The sequence below is a fragment of the Elephantulus edwardii genome, unplaced genomic scaffold, assembly GCF_000299155.1.
Source record: "Elephantulus edwardii isolate Elephantulus edwardi_28Jun2011 unplaced genomic scaffold, EleEdw1.0 scaffold00148, whole genome shotgun sequence".
Lineage (NCBI taxonomy): Eukaryota > Metazoa > Chordata > Mammalia > Macroscelidea > Macroscelididae > Elephantulus > Elephantulus edwardii.
This window is the reverse complement of record NW_006399898.1, coordinates 7078337-7105532: the sequence shown is the minus strand read 5'-3', so window position 1 is coordinate 7105532 and position 27196 is coordinate 7078337. Positions and strand designations below refer to the sequence as shown.

The following is a 27196-nucleotide window of genomic DNA, read 5'->3' as shown; positions in this document are numbered from 1 at the left end:
GATCTCCATCTCTGGAAGCCTAAGGAACGGGCCCTCCTGAGCCCTGGTAGACGCGTCCGCATCCTTGCAGCCAAGTAGACGGCAGTTGTCACATGCTGTCAGGCTCACCATGCCACCCAGCAGGCCTGTGGGTGTGGGCCATAGTATCTACAGGGGAGAAAATCCTGTGGTTTGTGGTTTGGTTGGTTGGGTTTTTTTTGGTTTGTTTTTTTATAAAATCCGTATACTTTTTGTTTCACACTTTCCCTCAGTGACATTGTGTTTTATGCAGTCATTCCTATACACTGTGTTTTATAAAAATAATCACCATTGAACTATATGCCCACCATTACCCTGTATTTCACGTCCCCGCCAGATCTTTCCTGTTTCCTTTAATCCCTCCTTCTACCCACCAAATTATGGGAGCCTGTGATTTCCTCCTGCCCATCCTCATCCTTCTGCTTCCACCCCTTCCCCCCTTGGACCTCCATCTACATTTTAATATGTAGTAAGTTCCTTCTTCCACACTTGCCATTGGTATACAGTTGTGTGCTGAAACAGCTTTTTCTTAAGTTTCATTTTCTTTGATCATAAATGCTTATTTATGAGCCAAGAAAAATCGTAGTTTTGTTATCAGATATGGTGTTGGAGTGTGAGGAAGGTTGATTTAAATTCTGTGAGGATACTGACAGCTGTGTTCTTGTAATTTGTTAGAAGAAACTTATGTTTAAAGTTATTTTGAGTACTTCTTTAATGGCTTAAAAGAAAAGTTACCCCAATTATTTTTATGTTTTACTATTAATTGGCAGTTTTCCTTAACCTTTCTGCCAAATCCGTTTTCTTTCTATTTGAATCTTCGGTAAACTTTTCTTACTGAAAGGGATTAGTGACCAGCAGCTCTGTTTGTGTCCTTCTAGCCAAAGCCGTCTACCACCCCGACGTCGCCTCGGCCTCCAACACAGCCCAGCCCGTCCATGGTGGGGCCTCCGCAGCCCGCTCCGCTTTATACTCAGCCTGTTTGTTTTGCACCAAATATGATGTACCCAGTCCCAGTGAGCCCAGGCGTGCAAGTAAGTTTGCGGGCTTAGTGCCCGTGGGTTCCCCCAGGATCTGGGTGTGCTCTGACTGAAGTAGCCATGGTACTGGGAGAGGGAACAGAATCAGAGAGTGGTAGTGGTTGCTGGTGAAGAGCTGTGTGAGACAGAGCCTTTGATTTACTGGAGCTGGGAGTCCTTTTACGTGTGGGGCTATATTTCAGCCAGGTGGGTGCAGGCAGAGGTCTCGGCACAGGCCCTGGGCTGTAGCATCATTTGAAGTCAGACAAGCAGACAAGCTGAATGTTTGACCTAGGGAATGGCTAGTTACATAATGTTGATACTATAGAATTGTTGAAAATAGCTAGATTTTCAACATTTGCATTTATTAAATGAAAATCAAACACAAAATGCATCACCATAAATAGGAGCCTTCTAGCTCTTTAGCAGTGGAGAATAGGAGTGGTGGAGAGAATATTTCCTTCCTGTGTAAGAGCCTAATCATCATTTTCAATTGTTTAACCTTCTCAAGCCTCTATACCCGATCCCCATGACGCCCGTGCCTGTGAACCAAGCCAAGACCTATAGAGCAGGTAAAGGTGAGACATTCCTGCCGTTTGCTTGGGTCTGCATGCTGCATGAGTCCTGCAGCCACAACTGAGTGCTTGTGGGTCCTCAGGCTGTGTGCCGACTCCCGAGGACCCGTGCTGCTCAGGGATCCAGGTGCACGTATGGACAGGGGGGAGGCGATAGGACATCCGGGTGAGAATTAAAGGAGCCACGGTGGCTCCCTGGTTAAAGCACCTGGCCACACCAACTGCTTGATGTGTGGATAGCATCCCAGTCTGCTTCCGTTCCAGCTCCCAGCCTGGGTCCTGCAGGGCATTGCTGTGGCTGCCCTGCTCTGTGGGGGCACTGTGACTGGGATGGACTTGATGGCCATAGGCTGGTTGTGTCCTCTTCAAAAAGAATGCTTCAGTTCCAGTGGTGTTGGTGTTAGTTTAAAAGATTTGTTTGACTCATAAAGTACATTGTAAACTTGGTTTTATGTGAATATACAATTCTTTTCTCAAAGTCTAAAGTTTCTTTTGAAATGTATAACTGCAGTGACCAGTGTTTCAACCTGTTAGAGGGCTGCTTCATCACATACAAAATGAGGGCATTCCAGTAAAATCCAGCTGTACAATTTACTATTCTATACTTACATGATTAAAGTGGCTTCGTGGAGGAGGATAAAGCACATTTACCTTCAAAGAAATTAATCCTTTAGTGTTGGAAAATGCTAAAGAATTTCATTTTACCATCAATTAATTAATAATAGTTTCTTGTATTTTATTGAAAAACTGAAGCAGAGTAACTTCTATTTTTTAAAAAAATATACTTTTTAATGCCCAGTAATTGTTCTTTTGACATAAAAAGGAACTTTTAGTTCTTAAATTAATAAGTTTTCTTGACTGGTGAGTTCTTAACCTCTTCTCTGCTAAATGCAGAATCCTGTGTCTCTGCTTTAGAACACTTGGACCTGTTGAAAATCCTCTCTCCTAGATGACCTATGGAAATCTGGCCAGTCCGACTCGTAACTGACCTTCCAGCGGGCTTTCTGAGGCAGCTTGTTCGCACAGGGACTGATCTTTCTTCTGAGAATAGGCTAGTCAATTCAGACCGCCAGAGTAGCCTTAGTTTTAGCAAATGCAGCTCTTTGCAGACTGTTCCCAGAGCTCCCTAAAGGCATCTGGGATTGTATACCATCAAGTCAGAACCAGCCCAAACCTGACCCATCAGCAGGTTTTTAGAGGCAAAAAACCACCTAGAAAGAGATTGCCTATCTTTCTCCCACAGAGCAGCTGGTGGATGTGAACCATGGACCCGTGTGCTGGTGGTATACTTTCTTACCACCAAGCCACCAGAGCTCTCTGAAAGGAGTCTAGTGACTAGAGATAAGAAGACTGTGAGGGCTTGAAAACATTCAGGAAAGAAAAGTTTGTTCATGCCATTTTGAGTGACGGACCAGTATCCAGGTGTGTGTGTGCATTCCTACCTGATTTTGTGCTGTCCAGTGACTTCTTAGGCTGACTTGATGGGGTTCTGTGATGTTGGTGAGGATAGTGACTCCCACGTAGCCTTCTGAAGTGAGGGAAAAGGTGCCAGTAGATTTCAGGACAGTGTCTCTGGAGCAGAGGACAGCGCCGGTGCTGCTGTCCTGATGAGGGACACAGAAAGGCCTCCGCTCTGCCTGTCATTGAGATTCAAACGCTGGGGAGGGTTTCTCTGGTAGCCTTCTGCATGTCTTCTTAGCAGCACTGTGCAGAACTAATTGCAGGCATCGTGTCACTCTGTTCCTTCAGACTAGGTATATCTTAAAAATGCAGACGTTGTGTTCACTTCGGCAGCACATATACTAAAATTGGAATGATACAGAGAAGATTAGCATGGCCCCTGCGCAAGGATGACACGCAAATCCGTGAAGTGTTCCGTATTTTCGACCCTGAAATTAACCAGTCTGTAACGAAGGCTAACTCCTTTCACCTACAAATTTCGTCTTTGGATACAAAGCTAAGTGGATAGTCCTTATGGAGGGACTGTTTAAAAAGAGGCAGTGAAAAAAAAAAAAAAGAAAAAAAATGCACAAGTTGTTGGGGAGGAGGAAGGCAAGAAAATGTGCAGCAGTGGAAAAAAGACAAAAACAAGTTTGGGAATTGAAAATGGAGGGAGGTGTCGTTCTTGGATACCTAGTGTGCTGGTACCAGCACTTCCCAAAAAGTCATTTTCTTGGGAAAACCCAGGAGCTGTGCTGCTTAGCATAATGGCTGTGCATGATGAATTGGCTTGCTTGCCTCCAAACTGTCCTTGGATAGCACGTTTATTTGCACTGTGTCCCACACTGAGCAGTGCACCACTCCATCCCTGCCATTGCTCTTGGCAGAAACCAGCTTTTGTGTAGAATTCTCCACAGTCTAGATGGGGTGTCGAGTGGTTTCACCAGTGAGACCCATATTCAACTTTCTGCAGGAGGACTTGGGCCAGAGAAGGTCTCCCCATCTCGTCAGGTTCGCAGACACAGCCCAAGGTGGTTTGCCGTTCTAGTCAGAAGGCTTATTGGGTCAGATGCAGGGAGCCTGGGCTCCCAGTGTAAAGTGTTTGGTCTCTGCCGTGGCATCGCTGCCTCATAGGCCTGTTTCTCCCTTGTGCTGTGGCCTCGGATGTTAGGGAATCTCTTGGGAGGTTGGTAGACTATACCTGCTGCCAGTCCCCAGAGGCTGAATTCAGTGGCTTCAGGTGGAGCCTGAACGTTTACCTTCCCAGAAGCAAGGACGGTGCAGTTTCATCTCCCGTACTTTGACCACTGATTGAAGTCAGTTCAGTGGACCAAACAACAGGCCCGTCATAGCAGGTTGATTCCCTGAGGATGCTGACCGTCATCCTGGCCTGAGACCTCACTTGGAAACTGCTCAGTAGCAGTGAGTATGATGACTGCTGAATCCTCAGCACTTTTACCTCCACTCGTTAAAGGTCATTCCGTACTGGCTTCCCCCAGGTGCTTCGGTTATCTTGAGGCAGCTCGAACAGGGAAGAGAGGGTCCACACAGAGTGACGTGTGGGTGCCCTGGCTGTGTCCAGTGGTCTTGGCTGAGGTGTTTTCTCCTTTGAAAACATCCCTTCCTCTCACTTAATATTAATTGGGATAAAATACATATATAATAAAACCTTTTCCATTGTAGCCATTTTTAACTGTATAAATTTAGTGACATTAATTACATTCACCATGTTGTGAAACCGTTACTCCCTTTTGCCATTGCAGAAGTTTTGTATTCCCAAAATAACTCCATCCTTCACAGACAGCGAGTGCCCGCCGCCCAGTCCTGGCACCACTGGTCTACCTCAGCCTCTTCCTGTGTGTCTCTTGGGGATACTTCCTACACGTGGGGTCATCGGGGGCTTGTCCTTTTGTGGCTGGTTTCTGTCACTTGGCGTGGTAATGTCAAGGTTAATCTGAGTTGTTGCGTGCCCGTGAATATCATTCCTTCCTAGGACCACGTGGCTGTGTGGAGCACATACCGTACCCCAGTGCGTATGGACACCTCATGTTTCTCTGGTCACCTGCTCAGGGGCCTTGCGCTGGCTTCATCTTTGACTCCTGTGAAGACAGCTTTGCCTGCATTGTAGCGCACAGGCTTCTGTTTGAGTTCCTGCTGTGAAATCTGTGAGAGTATTCGGAGTGAACTTTGTGGGTCATGTGGACATTTGGTGAGGAGTTCCTTCCTCTGTGGTCTGTTTCTTGAACGCTAGAGTACCTGGGTTTCTGTGTATGCATGTTTGCTGCTCCGTATAGTCCTTCTTTGTATCCTTCAGTGTCTGAGGGGCCTGCTTCCTTTACCTTAGTGAACACCATCTGAGCACTGGCTGTGCTCCTTGCTGTTGCATAAAGGCTGCTAGACATTTTCAATAGACAAAGAACATTAAGGAGTATCACTCTTTCCCTTTTCAAAAATTTAGAATTTGTAGTATTTCCAACTTCGATAAGCATTGTAAAAATTTAACTGTGACTCGCATCTCTTACTGTCTTACACTGAAAACACAGATTACTAATGTGTTTTATTTTTTTATCTACCACATAACAAATTATCCACAAAATGTAACAGCATGTGCACAAGCATATTACTTTACAATTTCTGCAGTTAGGAATGTAGGAAGCGCTGAGCTGTGAGGTCAAGGGCTCTCCTAATCTTGCAGATAGTTGCTGGTCAAGGCGGAAGGCTAAGGTGGCCAGTGCTGCTTGCTCTCCAGTTCATTCACCAGAACTGTTATGAGACAGACTCTTCTGCCATGCCACATAGGCTTCTCCATGTCCTAGTTGCTTATGAGCAGTGACTGTCCCGAAGCCTCGAATGACACTGGCCTCGTGGAAGCCGTGCTGCTGTCTGACCCAGCCCCTGAGGTGGCTGCCATTGGTTCCTCAGGACGGTGAGGGTCAGCATGGGGTAACAGTCTCCCTGAGGCAGATTTAGTTAGTATCACTTCCCAGTAATTTATCTGATTTTTAGACTCTAGAATAAAATTTAAGATGTCATTTCTTAAAATTCCTTTATCTGTTTCATTCGTGCACACTGCTTTGGGGGTTTTTCTTTGCCCCCTTCCCTCCACCCACCAAACTCTGCATCCCCATGATTTCCTACATTTCCCCTGCCTCTTCCCCTCCTTTTCCCATTTTGGGTATCTGTCCACATCTTACTGGCTCTCCTCCTGTTTCTACAGTAATGGTCTTATACAGTATTTGTCCTTGTGAGTCTGAGTGAGTTCACTCAGCGTAATGCTCTATACCTTCTCTGTTATGTAGTACTTTTCAAAATCCTTGCTCCTGAGTTTTGTATAGTGTTCAGTCATGTGAATGTCCTCGGTTTCTCAACCCCATTGTTTGCTGATGGACATTTGAGCTGTTTCCATTTCCTTGCCATTGTGAAGAATGCTGCTGAAAGTCAGTGTACAGTTCGCTATTTGTGTTTCGGTTCTGTTTGCCTACTAGTCTAGTCCTAGCAGTGGTAGACTGGGTCATATGAAATCTCTGTGTTTTAGCTTTTTGATGACATGATAAACTACCTTCCAGAGTGGTTGTGCCATTTTACAGTCCCACCAACAGTGTGTGAGACCATGACCATAGGAACAGCTCCAACAGTGTGTGAGCCCATGACTGGAGGAACAGCCGTTTGGAGCCTTACCCTCTTCTGCGCCATCCTTCCTCCTGTCCTCAGGCCTGTCCTTCCATCCTCAGTCACTGTGTCGGGTATCTCATTGAGGGTCTTCCTCCCACTTTCACATATATATGAAACCCTTGAAAATACCATGACATGGAGCTGATGAGATAAACATGAAGTGCAGGCTAGAAATGAAGTTGGGTATCTTGATACTGAGTTAGTGTCTGGTGTTTGCACAGCACAGTAATTGAAGATGATTTCCTTCTACCCTCAGGCCCAGTTTGTTCCTTGGTATTGCTGATTGGCATTTTCCTTTCTGTTGCATTACACTTAGCTCATTTGTTTACAAGTTGATGGATACTTGGGTTGTTTCCAGTTCAGGGCTAGTGTGAATAAAACCTCTGTGAGGGTTTATGTGGAAGTATTTGTGTGGACATCGGTCTCTCTTCTCTTGGATGAAGACCTAGAATTGAAATTGCCAAGTTGTATATAATATATGTTTACATTTATAAGAAAATAGCATTATTGATTTCCAGAGAGAATGTGTGCGAATACCAGGTGCTTTATATCCTGGCCAGCAGTTGGTATTGGCAATCTTTTTCATTTTAACCTATCTAATGAGTTATAATAGTATCATGTTTTAATCAGTATTTTCCTAGTGATGACTTTTCTTGTATGTCTTTTCATGTATTTATTGGCTGTCTTTATATCTTCTGAAAAGTGTGTCTATTCAGAACTTTTCCCCATTTTTATGATGAATTATAGCAGTTCTTCATGTATTCTGGATACAAGTCCTTATCAGAGATAAATGTTATGTATGTTTTTAAAAGTTCTGTGGCTTACTTGAAAGTTTTATTTCAAATTACCAATAAAAGTTAGTACATTTTCTTTCTGTTAATTTTGATGAAGTTCTATTTATCATTTTTTTTCTTTCTATGATTCCTGAGTTTTTTTGTGGCCACCCCATGTCCTGAATATGTTTAGGTTTTCTTGGAGAAGTTTAATAGTTTGAGCATTAGGATTCAAATGGAATCACTTCCAAGGTTTGGTGCTGGCAGTGACAAGATGGTCAGAGTCCATTCTCCTAGGTGCATTGCCATTTTTCCAGCACGGCCTCTGTTGTCTTACTATCTTGGGATTTTTTTCTTTGAATAGTGCATTGTTCTAGATTAGAATTGTTTGACAGGTCTAGTGAAAGTATTTTTTGTATTTCATCTTTCTTTCCCCCTTCTTTTTTTTACTTTTATTTTTTTATTATTTTAATGGCCCACTCCTCCCCCCAGTTTGCTCTTCTCTTTGAAAAGTAAAAGAAAAATTCTTTCATTGTACAATCACTTTCCCCAAGTCCACTCCACTATGCAGCCTTAGTTTTGGACTCCTGTCATGACAATAATACCCAATCATATATCCCTTTATATAGAAGGAGAATTGATGCCTTTGAGCTGTGGTGCTGGAGAAGAGTATTGAGGGTACCATGGACTGCTAGGAAAACAATGAGATTCATCCTGGAAAGGGTTAAACTGGGCGGCTCCCTGGAGGCAAGGATTCTGAGGCTCCGTCTAAAATACTTCAGACATGCTGTAAAGAGGGACCAGTGCTTGGAGAGGGACAGCGCAGGAGGGAAAGGCCCTCTATGAGGTGGATTGATTCAGTGACTGGGGTAATTGGGATGGGTGTATCAGAGACAGTGTGACTGGCACAGAACAGAGCCGAGTTTAGGGCTGTTGTACATAGGGTCTCTATGAGTCGCAAGTGACTTGACAGCACATAACAACAACAACAGCAACATATCCCTTTTAAATAATTCTCTCCCTCATCTGTTTCAATGCAGTATACATAATTTATCCTATCTTACTCAGTCTCCCCACAGCCCCGATGTCAGTCCCGTTTTACAACAGTGGCACTATGCAGTATTTGTCCTTTTGTGACTGAGATATTTCACTCAGCATCATGTCCTCCAGGGTCACCATTTTGTATAATACTGCATGAGTTCCTTGTTTTTCAATGCAGCGTAGTATTCCATTGTGCGAATATACCACAGCTTTTCTTTCCATTCATTTGTTGATGGGCTCTTAAGTTATTTCCAACTCATTGCTATTGTGAACAAAGCCGCGATAAACATGGATGTGCATATATCTGTTTGGGTGGCATAGTGAAAGTATTTTTAATGTCTTTCGAATGATGAGTACCGCCATGCCTGGTTCTGGAGGAGCCCTGCTGTGTGAGGTAAGGTCCTCCAAGGCTGGTATTTTCTTCATACAGAACCACCTCTTGGTCTTCTTGCTCCTTGCTTGACAGCTCTCTCTCTCACAGCCTGTGAAGAGAATGAAAAAGATGTCAAAAGTCTGGGACTTAATAAAGGCAGGGTGTTGACATTTGGGGACAGATGCTCTTCGTGTGGTGGAAGGGTAGGTGGCCATTGGGCACTGTACGTGGTAAGCAGCACCCTCCAGACCGCCCTCCGCTGGATGTGATGTCACTAGCAGCCCTGCTCCCCAATTGTAACAGCCAGAAATGTCTCCAGATGCTGTCCCCTGAAGGGCAAAATCCCTCCCTGCTAAGACCCGTCCGTGGAGGAAACGGCTCTGTAAGAAGCCCTCTAAAGTGTTGGTTAGATCAAGTTTAACCTAAGAGGGGTTCAGTTTTGAAGAAACACCCCCCACCCCCAACCAAGACTCTGTTCCACATCTCTCACCTTACACACACACACACACGTGTGAACAGTGTGTGCTACCGCTGAGGACGAGAACCAGTCTGCTGTCCCCCAGGGGAGGGAAGGGGAGTCTTTGCTGCGGAGTAGACAGCTTGGTTAACTCGCAGACAAACATTTCCCTGATCAAAATGACACCTGTGTTTGGGGTAGCTTTTTCTTTACCAAAGAGAGCTACTTTATCGCTTTGTGGACTCTGGGGATTAAATTGAGGTAAATATTTTGTTCTCTTGGTTTCTCCTGTTGTCACGTTTGTCTTTTGAAATTGGTTTTTAGGACCAGGTTTGTTGTTGTTGTTGTTGTTGTGTACTGTCTAGTTGGAACCAACCCATAGCTGATCCTCCAGCAGGCTTTCCGAAGCAGTTTAATCACGTGTGGACACTGCCTTTCCTTCTCTTGAAGAGCAGTTGGTGGATTTGAACAGCGAATCTTCAGGATTGCAGGGCAGTTCATTCCCACTAGGCTGCCAGAGCTCCCTAAAATTCAATAATAGTTAAATGACATTTTTGGCAGAAGCTTCTAAAGTTTAAAATTAAACAAAACTCATGGAATTGGCAATGACTTGTATAATCAGCTCAGAGGCTTTTAAGAACACCTCGAGCCAGGCACACTCCAGAGGCCATGCTGTAACAGAGCTGGGATGGGGAGGAGAAGCGCAGGATGGCAGGATGCAGCCCACTCCTGGTCAGGCCTGGGGAGAAGACCGCGAGGCTGAGTGCTCAACCAGAGCTTTGCCAGGGCTGCAGCTTGCAAGCAGGAGCTGTGGCACTGAGCCCCTCCTCTGGGCTGGACCACGCTAGGTCCAAGGAGTTGGAGATGGTGCATCAGTTCCCAATAGCAGGAAATTAAAAGGGTTAGAGATGAAAGAGGCCTACTTGGCTATTAACCAAAAAGTTGACAGTTCGAAACTCTCCAGGAGCACCAGCATTTCAGTCTGCCAATCTGCTGATGCCTGTGGAGCATTCTGCCTGTAACACACCCCAGTAACTTCCCAGAAGCACGGCATAGAGGGAGTCCAGGGCAGGCTGGGTCCAGGCCTGCTCTAGCAGTTGTTTTCTGTTCCTTTGAAAATGGAACTATCAAAACAACTATGAGATACCATCTCACCTCAGTCAGAATAGCAAAATTTAACAGAGCAGCAAACAACAAATGCTGGCAAGGTTGTGGAGAAACTGGAACCCTTATTCACTGTTGGTGGGAGTGTAAAATGGTGCAACCACTGTGGAAGGCTGTATGGCGCTTTCTCAAAAAGTTGGAAATAGAAATACCATTTGACTCAACATTTCCACTACTGGGAATATACCCTAAAGAAACCGTAACTGCCACTCAAGCAGATATATGCACACCCATGTTTATTGTGGCTTTGTTCACAATAGCGAGGAGTTTGAAACAACCTAAGTGCCCCTCAACAAAAGAATGGATAGGGAAGCTCTGGTATATTCACACGATGGAATACTACACTGCATTGAAAAACAAGGAACTCATGAAATATTATACAAAAGTAATGACCCTGGAGGACATTATGCTGGGTGAAATATCTCAGTCACAAAAGGACAAATACTGTATAGTGCCACTGTTGTAAAATGGGTTGGGGGAAGATAAAGATAGGATAAATTATGTATACTGCATTGAAACAGATGAGGGAGAGAACTGATTAAAAGCAATATATGATTGGGTATTATTGTCATGATAGGAGTTCAAAATGAAGGCTGCATAGTGGAGTGGACTTGGGTGGGGAGGAGGAGATTGAATTTTTCTTTTACTTTTTAAAGAGAAGAGCAAACAGAGGAGGGATGGGCAGCGAGAAAAATGCAGCAATGAATGAATGGAAATTCAAAGTCTCTGTAAACATGTTTATTAAAATTAATAATGGGGGGACAAAAGAAAATGGACCTAATGCCCTACGCTCATGAGCTCCCTAATTGGTGAGCCACACTTGTGGGGTGTAGACCTCACCCTTGGGGCCTGATAAGCCCAGAGTGATCTGAAGTCAGTTTCAGGGTCTGGGAGCTATCACACTTTGAAGCTGATGGCTGAGCGACGAGGAGGACATTGTAGGCATTGTGGGAGGCACAGAGGGTGGGGGTGCTGTGAGGCAGTGCTGCAGCTGTGGCCAGGTGGGTGGCTGGTGTACGCAGGGTCTCCAGGCAACGCTGTGACCTCACACTCTGTCGTCTTTCCCTGCAGTACCAAATATGCCCCAACAGCGGCAAGACCAGCATCATCAGAGCGCCATGATGCACCCGGCCTCCGCGGCAGGCCCGCCCATCGTCGCCACCCCTCCAGCTTACTCCACGCAGTACGTTGCCTACAGTCCTCAGCAGTTTCCAAACCAACCCATCGTTCAGCATGTGCCACATTACCAGTCTCAGGTAAGACCCTGGTCTCCCCGCGCTTAGGATTGTTCCACCGACTGACTGTTAATTTGAACATGTACAAGTGACTCTCATGTGGCTGTGTGTTAAGGAGGGATTAAGGAGAGGGCTTTCAAAATACAGATGAGGAGGTCACCCCGCAGTGCTACAGTTCCATCAAAGAGCCAAGGTAGATGTTAGACTTTCCTGGGAGTGGCAGCCATGGAGTTAAGATCTCTGTCTGACATGTCCTTGACTCTGCTGTGAGATTTGAATGTTGTTTCTCTTTTGTTTGAACGCAGCACCCTCATGTCTATAGTCCTGTAATACAGGGTAATGCTAGGATGATGGCACCACCAGCACATGTCCAGCCGGGCTTGGTATCTTCTGCAGCACCTCAGTACGGGGCTCACGAGCAGACACATGCGATGTATGGTAGGAAACACTTTGTTTGTCTCTCTCAGTGTGTGTGACGATTGTAAAGCCATTCTGCATTAAGAACAGCCTGGCCTTTTGTGGCCTTGAGGGTTGGGCATCCACGAGAAGAACTGATTTCTGCTTCTGGCCTGCTTCCTTAGCCTTGGCCAAACATTGCCGCTGCTGGACTTGTCACATCTCTCTGCTTTCTCTGTAATCGCAAATGTAATGAAGTCTAACCACAGAGCATCCTTTGGGGAGAGAAGTGTCCTGCTCCTGTCCTCTGTCTCCCCTCCTTCCCTGCTGCTCGCTTGGTGTTCTCTGCCGGAGGCATGCGGGAATGTTGTGCCGTGACATGCGTTAACTGCCCGGGACAGCATGGGAAGCTGCCTCCTCCCTGTGCTGGGACCCTGGCTGTGAGGGGGTTCGCTGCTCACCGCAGTGGTGTGATGCTGGGCTATGCATCAGGCAGTGTTCCGAGTGGGCATGTGGCCGCGCTCGCCTGTGTGAGACATGAGTCACACTTCACATCTAATCTGTGTATGCACATGGTATGATCACTGGAAGCTATCCTCCGTAACAGTAAATTGTATTTTTATATAGAAGAATAATGAGCAACAACAGAAAATCTTGCTGCTGCCACGGAACTTTTTGTAGGTCAGCTGAGCAACTCCCTTAAAGTCCTGAGAGAAGATGGCTCTACTGTTGTAAATTTCCCATGGAAGTTACCAGATAACGATGTGCAGTTGGTGGATTGTCCCTGACTATGTTTACAGCGTGCCCTTCACTCTTAGCGCTTTGGGACTAAAGGTGTGGCTCCTGTTGGGACGCTTTCCAGCTCTGTGGCGTTTCCATTTGTGGGCTGAGAGGAGATAAGCAGATCCTTATTCCTGCAGTTAGGAAATGCCCCACTGTGCAAACACTACAGTGGCTGCACAGCCAGTTAGCTCTTCGGATCCCCTGCAACCTTCACCAGTTACTAAGGATGGAAAGCTTTGTGTTTCCTTCGGGTACAGGTGTAGGTGAACTGAGTTGCTTCAAGCTCCCTCTTTGAACTGTTACTGCTTGTTTGCGTACTTCTCCGTCTCCTGCTCTAATGTAGGGTCGTGACAACAGTGCCCTCCTTTGTCACCCACATCACAGCTCTGCGTCCTTCCTAGAGGCTGCGCCTGCGAGGGGATTGGACAGGACTAAAGGCGGGAGTTTTAGAAATGTTTACAAAGTCTGCTTTTCATTTTCTATGCTGTTGCTTCTAAAAAATTTTGGATTATGCATTTTAAATGGAAAATGGTATAATTGCTCCGTTTTGGAGTACATTTCTTTGAGAAACTCGTCTGCAGTTCATTGGGAAGATAAACTGACACACCTGGTTTTGCTGGTCTGGGTTGTGATTGCCTGTCCTCCTGTCCTGTGGCTGCCTTGTCCAGGACCAGCTGTGAGCGCTGGCCCTGCAGCTTCATCAGGCTGGCTTTCCCACAGCTTGTGTACATGTCAGCCACTGCCCAGCTGGCCTTTACGTGAACTGCTCGTGATGTCTGCTCATCCACGGTGCTGAATCCCTCGCGTTTTAACAAACAGAAGGATTTATTCCCTCTCATTTTTCTGGCACACACCCCTTGGAATAAGGTCCAAAACTTGTGTGCTAAAATGTCCCCTGTTGTTGTGACATTAAGGCACCTTGAGATGTTTAGCAGTATCTGGCCCCTCCAGGTCCCTCACTGACTTTGTTCTGGAGATGGACAGTCACCAGTTTTAAAGCAGCCTGTGTAGTGAACAGTGTATTTGAGGCATTAATCGTTTTTATAATGACCTTCTCAAAAACATTTCCATTTGAAAAGCTTTGGACTCTGAAGTCCTTTCAGGTGTGAGCAAATGGGAAGATCCGAAGGCAGACAGAAAACACTTGAGCCTAGTGGTCACCACAGACTGTCCTCTATGTGAGAGGACGTGTCACCCCACCATGTCCAGCTGTGATGTGGACAGTATGGCTGGTGCCAGTAGGGCTGCTTTCCCGGTCTGTGCCATAATGACAGTTTAGTCTGCTCACATTCTTCGCTGGATTGACATTGTTTCATTTGCAAGCCTAATTATGCCCAGTAGAAACAGATTGGTGAAGTGCGTGTCCTTTTAAACGACAACAAAACTTTTTGCATAAAAATGCTAATTTTTTTTGTCTCCCAGAAACAATTTCTATATTCCAGTCTCGAAGCAACTAGATACTGAGTATGGGTTCTTTTTTATCTACCCTATGTAGATCTTTTAAACCATTTTACTAGGCAGACAAGCATCCTTTCCCCTTAAATATTAGTGACCATTTTTGTCATCCATTTGTTATGGCCGTAACAAAGGACTTTGAGAATAGATAGAACCACTGATCTGCAAAGTAACACTCATTTTAAATTTTGGTTCATTTTTTTTACCACAAATAGGCTAACAGATTATGCAACAGTTAACAGTACTGAGGAGGAGATGGTATGTCCAGGGTGTTGACCATTTGAGAAAGGACTTGCTAGAGCTGCATGCCTTTGACTCTAAGTCACCCTCCTTCATGGTCTCTGCCGGTGCCTCCCTGACTTCTAATCTTCTTACACACCGCACCTCGTTGTGACAGCGATGTTTTTCCCTTCATGAGGTGGTACTAATGACACTTGATGCATTGACAAAAGCCCTGGGCCACACTGGAGCCAGATCCCTGATTTAGTTTGGGCAGTTTCATGACAATAAGTTATAAATTATAGCAAGCAAACAAATTTAAAAGCACCAGTTACTACCTCACCACCTGTTAATGGTTTGCGGTTTCTCTGTCCAGATGTGCTTAAGCACGTACTTTTTGGTTGATGTATTTTAATGTGAATGATAGTGTGCATGTAATATTTTGCTGTTTCTAAATGTTTTCATCTACTACCAGATGTCTTAAGAAACACCCTTCCAAATAGCAGCACTTGTTGCCTCATTTGGATTGAACCTGGTAAATAGTGTCTTATTTTGATGATTATTTATGAAACAGTTGTTCAGTGAAATGCCATGGTGGTCTTTTACCAGGAAATAATTTCATTCCTTTCATTGAAGCAACTCAGATTTTGAAACTTGACACCCGTGACAGAAGAAGGTGTCTTTTTGAGAATACTGTCTGATTGAATTCTGCAGCGCTACTTAAAAATGCTCGTCATCACTTGTAAAATAAAAAATGAACTGTGCATGAATTCAAAGAGAAATTACTAAATATGTCAACCTTTCCAGACAGTGAGGCTCGTGCACGCCTGAAGGCTAATTCACCTTTGTGTCTCCCAAATCCAGCATGCCCCAAATTACCATTCAGCAAGGAGTCCAGCCCTTCCTTCTACTTTGCCAGTGAGTTGGGTTACACTCATTTTAACTGTGCAGTGAAACACTTTTTAAAGAAGACATGTTAAGGGAATGGACTTGTTGAATAATATTTTCCTTGTGGCAGACAAAATAATTTTTGAAATACATATCTTAATAATTTTCAAAAATTATAAAAAAAGAAAATTGAACTCAGCTTTTAGCTGAAATAATAAAAAGCCACTTGTTTCAGAAATTAATTTTTGCATACCAAGCAAACATGACTATTTTGACCATGCCTAGTAGTTTCATTTTTAAATAAAAACTTACTGAAAACACTTTTTTTTGGGGGGGGGGGGGTCACAAGCTTTTGTAGAGTTTTTTGTTTATTTAGTATCCTGGCAGGAGAGAATTTCAGCCTTTGCATGAATGAAGGCTGTAAAGTAACTCCTAACTCCAGATGTGTGGTCTTGTGTGTAGAAGGAAGGTGGGCCTGGCCCTTCCAGTTCCACCAGGATGGCATGCCCAGAACAGTCACCCAGGCACCCTTGGTCACCTGCTCCCTGCACCAGAAACTCCCAGGCAGAGAAATTCGGCCGGCTTTGGGCAGTGAGCTGAGCAGGTCTGTGTTCTCTGTGTTGGGCACAACTGTGCATAATGCTGGTACATGGCCCTTCAGCCCTTCGAGGGCCCTCAGCACTAAAAGGTGCACGCAGCACTCAGGGCCCACAGCACTCAGGTGCACTCAGAGGGCCCTCAGCACTCAAAGGTGCACTCACTCACAGAAATCCCATGGAAACTTAGGCTGTTAATATGTTACCTGGTATGAAAAAGTCATTGTGTCCAAAGAATATTAAGGATAAAATTCTGTTTGGGGCTCCATTTTTAATCTTTTGGAGTGACTCGGTGTTGGATGCTATTAAATACCAGATTTATAAAAAGCACTGGGAAAATATGTTGACCTTTTCATTAATTGTGCCATGACTTGGTATCCAAAAATAAGTTTTATCTGTATTCTTTATTTGGTGCTGGGAAATAATAACAAATTTAATCCTTTAATGGATGCTCTTTAAAAAGGAGTCTTGCTGTATCTATATACTGTTAAAGGGAAATTGTATTTGATTATAGTGTGTTGCACAAGACAGTGTCATAGCCGGATTTGATCATGTCCTCAGAGGGAGGTCTCAAAGGTAGTTATCCTCACCATCTTACTGTCTCTGTTGGTCGGGTCTGGGGCCAGTTTCGTGGTAAGTAACTGGAGGACCCTTAGCTCTCCCCTCTGCCTTCCCTGGGCCATGGACAGTGCATGTTCAGAAGCCTCCCAGTTGTTGTTCAGCGACGAAACTGAGTTTACCCCTCTTGCAAGCCACCTGGCCAGGGGTTGGTCCTGCTGCCTTAGTGCCCTCCCAAACCCTTGTCTGTTTTCCTTCACACTTTCTCCTCTGAATTCCGCCTTGACTGTGAAAGCTGGAAAATGGTTGTTTGTGTCTGTTTTAAGTTCTACAGCACTGGCAATCTTACCTGATGTGTGCATCCAAGGTCAATATGACAAAACCAGGTTACAAATGAAAAAGCATGGGCTTCAGGACGGGATTGGCTTCAGTGAAAACAGTGCATCCCTGTGGCCAGTGCCATAGGGATTTGACCAGAGTTGCTCTGGAGAACTTTCAGACATTCCTATTAAGGAACATTGGGGATGGGGTGGCATGGACGGCTCAGCCAGCTCTGGTTCTTGACTTCATGACAATAGAAGGAACACATGTTTGATTTGCTTAAACTAATCCAGCAGTTCTCATGAAGCTTCCTAGAGTTTATATAAACATTTGAGTAACTCAATTTTAGTTAGAACAGGGTTTTCAACCAGTTTTTAGAGGCAGTAAATCACACAGAAGGGGAGTAGCACACCTTTCTACTGAGAAGCTGTTGGTGGATTCAAACTTTCTACCTTTAGTTTGGCAGCGCAGCTCCTTATGACTAGGCCACTAGAGGTCCCTGAAGACTGATAGAGGTCTTAACCATCAAAGAGAAGCCGAGGAAAAGACTTTCTTTAATGTTTTCTCTAATCAAACAGCCTCCTGATGTTGCCAGTTTTCTTTAATCGATGAATATATTATGAGACCACATGGATATAATTCTTTTCTTCACTGTGGCTGTGTACCTCTGTCTTTTAGATATGCCCACTTCCCACCTAGGCTTCATTTTTTTCCCCTTTATTTTTATTTATGGTCTTCCTACTTTGCTTAAAAGGTAATTAAAAGTGAAATGTTAAAAAATAGTTGGACAGAGTTTAAAGTTACTAGAAGCTATGAGATGCTGTCCTCTGTTTCTAAAACCCATTAAATAGATTTCAAGATTTTGAGGCTGCCTTTCCTCTGATGGATTTTGGGATTCCCAAAATGAAACCTAGAAGCAGCTTCTTTACAGGAAAATGCAGTTAGAGGCTGACATTCTGCAGATTAAGCGTGAATGCATCTGGAGCCCGCAGTAGTTCTGCTGCCCAGTAGAACAAGCTGCAGATAGTGCTCCACGCCCTGCTGGTGCAGGACCAGCGGCGACCCCCGCCCCCGCCTTTGTACTGCAGACGCAGTGCTCCCCTCTGCTCTCTGCTACAGGAGCCCCTGGGCCTTTAGAGAAGTCCTGACGCTCAGGGCCCAAGTGTAACTTTGGAAATGCAGGTGTGAGCACAGCTCCAGGTAGGTTTTGTCTCGTGTCAGCTATGCTATGCTGTGTTTTCAGTATTTACAAATTTTTCAAATGCATAAAGGGGGAAATGCTTGGTTTTGGGGGGTTCCCCCCAAGATTAAAAATTAATGAACATTTTGTTAAATCTCTTCTTCCTTTAGACCAAGTCAGTGCCTTGACAGTTTTGAGGAGCTGGAGCTGAAAGTAAATTAAGTGGGTGTTCAGGCACCAAAGTGATGTTTTAATCTAGTTAGCAAGTTAGAATAGACCCCCTCTGCCTCCTGAGACTAGGGGGAGTCACTGAATGGCCAGAGAGTACGTTGCCATATTTCCTCATAAATGCAGATTTCCAGTGATGTTAACATAATTGTCCTCATGGGGAATTTGTTCCAAGAACAGGAGGGGGCACCGCCTGTGTTAAAATCTGGAGCGGTGTGCACCCGGGGTACATCCTCAGCACAGTTGTCAGTCTGCATACGGAGCGTGAAGGAGAGGATAGCATCAGGCTCGGATGAAACACTCCTGAGGGAGCTCCCGTTTGCATGTAGTGAGGTGGAGTTGAGGTGAGGAAGTTACTGATGAAAGTCAAAGACACCAGCCCTCAGAGTGGATCACCCCTCAGCAGAAAGAAAGCCAAGATCCTCACAAATGGACCAGAGAGATGGAAATTGTCAAAGATTGCATTTTACTTGCAACTGCTATCAACAGCCATGGAAACCGCAGACAGAGAACTCAGATGATGCACAATCTTGCCAGTGCTCAGTCATCTTGAGGCCCAAGCTATGGTATCTTCATGATCCGTACTTTTATATGAAACCTTTACAGCGAATAAAGAAGACTACAGACTTGATGCCTCTGAATTGGAGTGCTGGCAAAGAATATACCTCTAGACTGCCATTAATATACAGGTCTGCCCTGGACGAGGTGAAGCCCACGTGCTCCAGAGCAGGGAGGCAGCCATCTCTTAACCTACCCTTTAGACATGTCAGCAGGAAGGACAGTTTAGAAAGAGGGCCAGCAAAAACAAAGAGGAAGACCCTCAACAGAGTGGACCAATACAGTAGCCACGGCAGTGGGCTCAAACATGGCAGCAGTGTAGACGGTGCTTTATTCTGAACTGACTTGGTGGCCCCCGGTCACCATCTCCTGCCACAGCCGCAGAGTGGTAATTTAGAGCCAGGGCCCCTTCCTCAGTGTACGGACAGACAGCTCAGCCATCAGCTTAGGAGTCAAGGGTTCGGCCAGCCCAGGCCCAAGGCATCCCAGTGCTGGCCATTGGTCTCACCCCCTTTTAAAGATTCCGTCTGGCATGGCGGGATACCCATTTGGACTGGACTGGTGGTGGCTCTTAGCTGCGATGTTGACATCAAGGGTCTGGTCACGGCCCCAGTGGCCCTGCCTTGGGGTGCAGAGCTTACGCCCAGCTTCTCCTTGCCCTCGCCCCGATTGCTTCCACCTCATGGGCAGCTTGTCCCCTGTGCTGTCGTTCCCAGAAGACACGAACACTGTCCTGTTCGGTAGAGTGCCACTTTTGAAAGATACAAACTGATTTCTCCATAAACTCCCTGCTTTGAACCCAAGATTGATACAAAGTTAGATTTGGATTCTCACTGCAGGTCCTATTCCCAGTGAAATCCCTCCTGAAGGGCTGGGTACTCTGAGGACGTGGAGGGCTACATTGCCCACTTGGTTCTGTAAAGCAGTGGCCCGACAGCTGTGGCCCCTGAGAAACTGTGGTGGTTTGGCCCAGAGCTAGAGCCCTGAACCTCCTACCCCAAGGGCCCCGTTTCTGGGCGCTGGGCAAGTCCAGGGCAGTAGCATGGTGAGGTTAGCCTATGACGACCACCTTGACCTGAGCCTGTGCTTTCAAATTGCCTGTGTAAGAAAACCTAATGACTGTTTACAAAGAGTCACTTGAAATTGTAAAGTGAATACAGATAGCTGTGTTACATGAATCAGTGTTCAGTTAACCACTGACTTTATACCTTTTGATTCAAAAGAGATAGTCTGTTGTCGAGATTGGGAATAGTGTGGACATCAGCACTCAGTAAGAAAGTCAGTTGACGCTGTTGTGGAACGTGGAGATGATCACACAGTGTGCCCTCTCTCTCCCTCAGTCTCTACTGGCTCCCTTGCTCAGCAGTACGCTCACCCCAGTGCTACCCTGCACCCACATCCTCCACATCCTCAGCCTGCGGCCACGCCCACCGGACAACAGCAAAGCCAGCATGGAGGAAGTCACCCTGCCCCCAGTCCCGTTCAGGTGAGGAGCAAGCTGGGGCCTGCACAGCCCCCCAAGTGTCCTCCCCTCAGGCGCCGTGTGCCACCTTCAGCAGCTTGGTCACACCCGGGATGAAGGGGAGTCTGTCAGTTCAGTGTTGAAGTGTCTGATTTAACATCAAGCAGAAAATAAGAAATTGGGGGAAACTTGTAATGCTGTGGGATGTTCCTCAAATATTTGAGGGGTCTTCACAGTTGCCTCTTTAGTTGTGCTGAAGGTTAACACGCCAGAACGGGCTTGGTCTCATTTGAGCTCTGCCTGCTTGGGGGGTCATAACTGTCAAGGTCCCCTGGGGGCCGCTGCACAGCCCCTCACCCGCCTTTCCTCCGCCTGCCGTGCCTCGGCGTGGCCCTCAGTTCCTCGGTCACTTTGCAGCACCATCAGCACCAGGCCGCCCAGGCGCTCCACCTGGCCAATCCGCAGCAGCAGTCGGCCATCTACCATGCGGGGCTCGCGCCAACCCCTCCCTCCATGACGCCCGCCTCCAACACGCAGTCACCACAGAACGGTTTCCCAGCTGCACAGCAGACCGTGTTCACCATCCATCCTTCGCACGTCCAGCCGGCCTACACCAACCCGCCCCACATGGCTCACGTCCCGCAGGTAAAGCAGCCGGAACCTGCTGTTGCTGGCCACAGTTGAGGCCATTTAGGAGCTGAAGGTTGTGAGCGCCCTCTAGCGAGAAAACCCAGTATGTGATGCTGTCCCCCTCCCTGTGCAAATACATGTGCTGCCCTCAGTGACCGTCTGTGTGGTTTGTGGTGGAGTCAGTGGGGCCGCTGACCGGTCAGCCCTTGAACATTTACCCATGGAGCCCTTTGACTCTGGAATGCAGCCCGGTCACCTCTCCCTCCTGTGTCTGCTTCGCTCTGTGTATACAGCCTCCTTGCTACACACACACACACACACACACGTATGTGCACACCTGCACACACATGCCTGGCAGGGCAGCTGGCCCCCCTCCCCGTCAGTCTCAGGGACAGAGAGGCATCTTCTCCCTGGCTTGTAGATGGACTGTGGTGGCCTGGGCTGGACCTGATGGGGTGTGGCCTTTGCATTGGTGCTGTGAGCACCAGGTGTTCTGTTCTGCACCCCTGTCCTTTAGTGGTCTGGCAGCACTGTGGCAAGTCCCTGGTGTCAGCTCTGAGGGTGACAGGGCTGTGTGTCTCAGTGAGGGCGCTATCACTGCTGACGAGGGCCTCCAGAGGAGCCGCCTGAAGCTGGCTTCTGCTGGCCTTTGGCCCTGGCCAGGCTGTTAGGGGTGAGCTGGCTGGCTAACAGGTTGTTAACATGTTGATGGAATATGCCATGGTAGGTCTGGCCCTGTGTGTTGTCAGGGATGTGCTGGTTCACTGAGGAGTGGCCTGCCTTGTCCCCTTAGGGCCAGTTTCCCAAGTCTGGGCAGCCTCTTGCAGTGTGGAGGTTCTGTCGTCTGGGGTGCACTGCCGTTGGCGATGTGAGGAGCTGGTGTGGTTAGACATGTGCCCACCTGGTGTGGGAATTGGAGCTTCCCAGATGGCTTGCGGAGGCTGGTGGCTACATGTGGATGTGCAGAGAAGGTGGAGTCCCTGCGACTTCCCTGTTGTGTTTTTGTGCTCAAAGAACACAAAAGGTTACCCCTTCCAGAAGCCCAGCACGCCGTACACCTGTGTGACTGGCCGAGCAAGGCCTGGCCCGGTGCCCAGTGTGGGAGGTAGGAAGCCAGGCTTGTCCCCAGCCCATCCGTGGGGCAGCCATGCGGAATGCCCTTCACTGTCACTGGTCAGGGATCCTGGACTGCTTGGATGGTCATTTCTGGTCACCTCTCCCACATATCCTCCTCTTCCGTCAGCCCACCTTCCGAAAATGGAAGGGGCCCACACCTCTTCCCACCGACACTCTCTGGGGGGCTGTGCATTTCAGCCCTGCTTTTCCCATGCTCACCTGCGTTGCCCCTGAGGGGTCACCTGTCCATGCAAGCCGGGCTCTGAATGATCAGGGCCCGTTGGCTCACTGTCAGCTGAGATGGACGTGCTCGGCACACAGGTCTGTAGGACCCGCCCCGTCTCTAGAGCACAGGTCAGGGACTGCGCTGGCTGGTTAGGCCGTGGCCCCTGTGCCCCCAGTCTGCAGGCTTGACGAGAGGGTGAAGTGATGTTCCAGGGAGGCCCGCTGCTGCCCTCTCCCGCGAGGCCCGGTCCAGAGGAGGGACGGGTGACGTGTGAGCGGAGATGTTGCCTGTATGCGTAAAAGAGCTCTCTGTTTCAGGCTCATGTACAGTCAGGAATGGTTCCTTCTCATCCAACTGCCCATGCGCCAATGATGCTAATGACGACACAGCCACCTGGCGGTCCCCAGGCCGCCCTCGCTCAAAGTGCACTACAGCCCATTCCAGTCTCGACACCAGCGCATTTCCCCTATATGACGCACCCTTCAGGTGAGGCGTGTGTGCAGGGCGCCGGGCACCACAGGGCGAGGGCAGGCAGGGCAGCGCCTCCCCCGCGTCCCGGTAGGAGACCCGCCTAGGACGCACAGCAGGGACGAGGGGCCGTGGTGGTCAGCGTGGCTGTGTGTTGTGGACAGGGTGTGGCTCGTTGAGCAGCAGCCGGGTGGCTGGCACAGGCCGCAGCGCCGTGGCTCATTGGTTAGGACGGGCTGGATGGGGCAATGCGTGTCCCAAGGCCTGGCGGTCTGCTACGTGGGGGGTGTCACCAGGGCGGAATCTGAGCTGCGCGCAGTGCCCAGTGCTGTGTGGTTGGTTGGTGGTTCGAGAGCAGAGGCCGCTTGTGCCCGGCCGAGCGGGGCCGTGGCTGCTCGTACCTGCTGGCCGCTGGGCCAGTGCTTGGCCAGCGTCTGGGAGGGGGAGCGTTAAGGCCTGCCCCCCGATGGGGAGCAGGTCTCGTGGGAGTCTGGTTCTCGTCTGCCTGGTTTGTTTCCCCCCCTTCCCCTCCCCGGGCGGGCCAGCACCAGGACGGCGCACGGTGGACGGTCTGAGCTGCGGGCCAGCGTTGTCTCAATGTCCAATCTTCTCTCTTACAGTACAAGCCCACCACCAACAGCAGTTGTAAGGCCGCCCTGGAGGAAACGAAAGGCCAAATCCCCTCTTCCCTTCTCCTGCTTCTGCCAGCTGGAAGCACAGAAAACTAGAATTTTGTTTATTTTGTTTTTAAAAAAGTATATGTTGATTTCTTGTAACATCCAATAGGAATGCTAACAGTCCCCTTGCGTGGAAGACGTCTGGAGCAAATAGTGGCACTTAGGGACTTGTGGGCCGTCCCATAATTCCATGCGCTGTCCAACCCGCAGGTACCCCAGCTCTGCTTGCCGAAACTGGAAGTTATTTATTTTTAATCACCCTCCGAAAGTCACCAACACATCAGCTAGCAAAAGAAGTGACAAGAGCGATTCTTGCTGCTATTCCCGCTAAATACAAACAAACAAATCAAGACTTGGAACGCCCTTTTATTAAACTTGACAGAAGTTCAGTCAATTCTTACCATCAGAGCAATGGATTATTATTTATAAATCAAGTCTGATGAGGTGATCACTGCCTCCAGTGGTCCAACTTTTAAGTTAAGGGAAAAACTTTTACTTTGTAGATAATATAAAATAAAAACTAAAAAAAAAAATTAAAAAATAAAAAAAGTTTAAAAACTGGCCCAGAGCTAGTGTGTGTCTGTGAGAGCCCGGTGCTGTGGCCCTGAGGTCCAGCTGAAAGGCCAGGCCAGTGCGTGCTTCACTCGGTGTCCCCAGGAGGTAGCGTCAGTGACCTTTCTTCTTCACCTTTAGCTGTGGCTCCCGGGGTCTCTAGGAAGAGCCAAGGCTGCAGGAAGACGGCAGCCGGTGCCGGGCCATGCGGAGCCCCCACATCCCAGCCCTGCGCTGACCCCGTAAGCCCCCTGCTGCTACTCTGCACACGTGGTGGTGGTGGTGGTGGGGAGCGGTGTGGGTACAGGTACCTGGGCAGCCACAGGAGGGCAGGGAGAGCACGCCCCCCAGGGGGTGCAGCTGCTGCCTGCTAAAGATCACAGCAACAAAGTGATGTTCTGGAAAACTCTGTTTCTCTTTAATTCACATAGAGCACTTTATACATAACAGCAAAAATTGGCATTCTTCAAGAATAAGTTACTTGTACAGTACATAAACATCAGAATTTGCCAGATACAGTCTGCCTGTAATGGGACCAGATGAATCTACCTGCCGTGTGATTATTACATCATGCTCTCTGGCCTCACGCTGGGCATGAGATGGGCCTTGGGAGGAGGCAGTGGGGCGTCGGAGCCAACATCATCTTGACAAGAGTGAACACAGAAGTGCCTTCATCTTGGCACACCCCACACACACACACCAGGAAGGGGTCAGGAAACTGTCACGTGAAAGGCGTGTTCTCTGGTCCCGGGTTTAATGACTGCTGTTCCTTTTCCCTGCACGGTCCAGAAATGATCAAAGGCAGAAGAAGTGTACAAAGCCGTGGGGACCTCTGTTGTGACTGAAGGCAGGTTAGTTGACTTCATTCTTTGGTGCTGGTGACGGTTAGTGTTACGGGTGGCAGTGCGGGGGGTGTCAAGCTTGGCTTGTTTTGAAGGTGCCCAGGGAACAGGCGGTGCTGGCTCAGTGTCACATCTCCCCAGACTGGGAGCATCCTTGTCAGGATGTGCTGGTAATGAAGACGTTTAGGAAGGAGATCTGTTGTTGGAACATCTCAACTAGCCTGAGGGCCAGAGGGGCTGGTGACTGGGCCTGGCTTGCCTCCAGACACCCGAGAGGTGCGTGCTACGAGCCATTCCCCACAGTCAGACCCACAGCCGGCGAACTCCAGCCTCCCACGCTGCCTTCCTGCCTTGGTTGACACTGGTAGGGTCCGCTTGACACATGGAGCAAAGGGAGGTGTTCGCAATGGCCAGCACGCCTGAGCTGGTCTCACCACTTGCAGAAAAGTGACGTGGAAGTTGGCTGCAAGCCTGCCCCACCCCAAAGCCCGGAGGCCGACTTGAGGATCTGCCCAGGAGGAAGGGCTGGGGGGAGTGCCTGGGAGTCCAGTGCACTGAGGAAGCAGGTGGTCCCTTGGGCTCTTGTCGCCTCCAGCTGCTCACCTGACTTCACCACAAGCTACTGTGACCAGGTCCATTTTCTTCATAAGGCACCGGGCAGAGCTGTCCCTTGCCACCACTCCATTTGAGTTAGTGCCTGAATTCCCTGAAAGGGCGACGGAGCTGCCCGGTAGGAGGCGGTCGGTCGGTCCTGAGGCTGCGGCCGAGCCGGTGGGGTTTGCATAGCTGTCTGACTGCAGGCTAGTCGGATACGTGGTTTCAACAGTGCAGTGAATAAGCTAGTTTTGAAACCTGAATTCTTTAAAAATTTAATCTGAGGTAAAATGTTTAAAATCTTTTTTGTCCTTTAGCTTGTCCCTCTGCCCCAGCGCTGTCCCCATGGAGGACGAGCTGTGGTTGCCTGTGGTGTGGCTATGCAGGGCTTAGTGTTTGGGCTTCCTGGTGACCCCGCCATACAGTGTGTCAGGAGCCTCGCCAGAGGAAGAGCACTGTGGCCGTGGGGCTCGTCCAGCCTTGGTGTGGCCGTGGGCCGCCTCTGGCCTCTGCTGATGGGTCCCAGGCTCTGGGGCCCGCCCTGGAGGGAGGAAAGCTGCTTCCCTTTGCGTCTGGTCCCTGCCTGTCAGAGGGGGGTGTACTGATTGTCGATGGCCCGCAAATGTCTCTGCGAGGATGCATCCAGCTCATAGTCGGCGTCCCCAGCCTGCACGCTGGACCCTGGCTCCAGGAGCCGCAGGCTGTCGGCCAGCTCCTCAGGCGAAGGCACCCGGTGGAAGATCTGCTCCGGGGGCGAGGCCCGGCCAGCAGCCCCCTCGGGGCCCAGTGCCTGTGCACAGGTCGGGGAGCCCAGGTGCAGGAGGCCCGGCTCCGAGTCCCAGCGAGGCAGGGAGAACGGGAAGAGCACGGTGCTGCCCGCACCTGCAGGGCCAGAGAGTGGGCCGGGAGTCAGGTGGGCACCGCCCCCGGCCTGTCCGCTGGCCCCTGGCCCAACCCGCGCCCACCCTGGGCCCACCTGGTGCCTGGGAGACGACCACCACGTAGCTGGACAGGCGGACGTCGCAGGCGGCGCCGCACTCGAGTGGGATGGGCGCGCGCTGGAAGTGGTGCAGCATGTCCAGCACCGAGGGGAAGCGCAGGTGCTGCACGCGGCACTGGCCACGCTCGCTCAGAGACAGGCGCAGGTGCTGCGGGGACACGCGCATCAGCCGGGCCCCGCCGTCCCCCGCCCCAGGTGCCCGCGGCCGTACCTTGGCGACGCCCTGGCAGTTGAAGGTGAGCACGTACTCGCCGCGCCGCGTCTCACTCCGGCGCACCAGGAACACGCCGTGCGCCGCTGCGCCCCGCACCTGCACCAGCTGCGCCGCCCGCACGCGCGACACCGGCCCGTGGAACCAGGGGTAGCAGGCCAGGAAGCGGTCGGTCTTTGGGCAGGCCGGCTCCAGGGGGACCCCCAGGGATGCACCTGCAGAGGAGGGGGTGCTGGTGCCAGGGAATGCCCCGGTAAGAGGGGTCTGTGCCCTGGACAGTTGTGGAGATGGAGCCCCACACTCACCTGGGCTCAGAGAGTCTGTGCTGCCCCCTGGGGAGCTGGACCCGCCCACCTCCAGGGCTGAAGGCTCATCACTGGCCTGCCTGCGAGGAGAAGTGGGATGAGGAGGTGCGGGGTGCGGGGTGGGGGTGGGGTGGTGGGGGCGCACCTCACCCTTGGCCCGTGCAGTC

At 49.0% G+C, this 27196-nt stretch overlaps 2 protein-coding genes across 2 annotated transcripts in view; one reads left to right on the top strand and one right to left on the bottom strand.

Annotated features, from left to right (window-relative positions):
- ATXN2 (ataxin 2) overlaps positions 1 to 23497 on the top strand; it is an 82940-nt gene extending 59443 nt beyond the window's left edge. The window contains exons 14-21 of the mRNA XM_006894670.1: positions 897 to 1049; positions 1546 to 1606; positions 11601 to 11785; positions 12070 to 12202; positions 20287 to 20432; positions 20826 to 21053; positions 22698 to 22866; positions 23469 to 23497. Of these exons, the coding sequence (XP_006894732.1) occupies positions 897 to 1049; positions 1546 to 1606; positions 11601 to 11785; positions 12070 to 12202; positions 20287 to 20432; positions 20826 to 21053; positions 22698 to 22866; positions 23469 to 23497 (1104 nt within the window). The remainder of the gene's footprint in view (positions 1 to 896; positions 1050 to 1545; positions 1607 to 11600; positions 11786 to 12069; positions 12203 to 20286; positions 20433 to 20825; positions 21054 to 22697; positions 22867 to 23468) is intronic.
- A 2602-nt stretch (positions 23498 to 26099) lies between these two features.
- SH2B3 (SH2B adaptor protein 3) overlaps positions 26100 to 27196 on the bottom strand; it is a 15314-nt gene continuing 14217 nt past the window's right edge. Inside the window, exons 4-7 of the mRNA XM_006894669.1 lie at positions 27030 to 27109; positions 26725 to 26939; positions 26490 to 26661; positions 26100 to 26395 (exon numbers count right to left, since the gene is read on the bottom strand). Coding sequence (XP_006894731.1) covers positions 26100 to 26395; positions 26490 to 26661; positions 26725 to 26939; positions 27030 to 27109 — 763 coding nt within the window. The remainder of the gene's footprint in view (positions 26396 to 26489; positions 26662 to 26724; positions 26940 to 27029; positions 27110 to 27196) is intronic.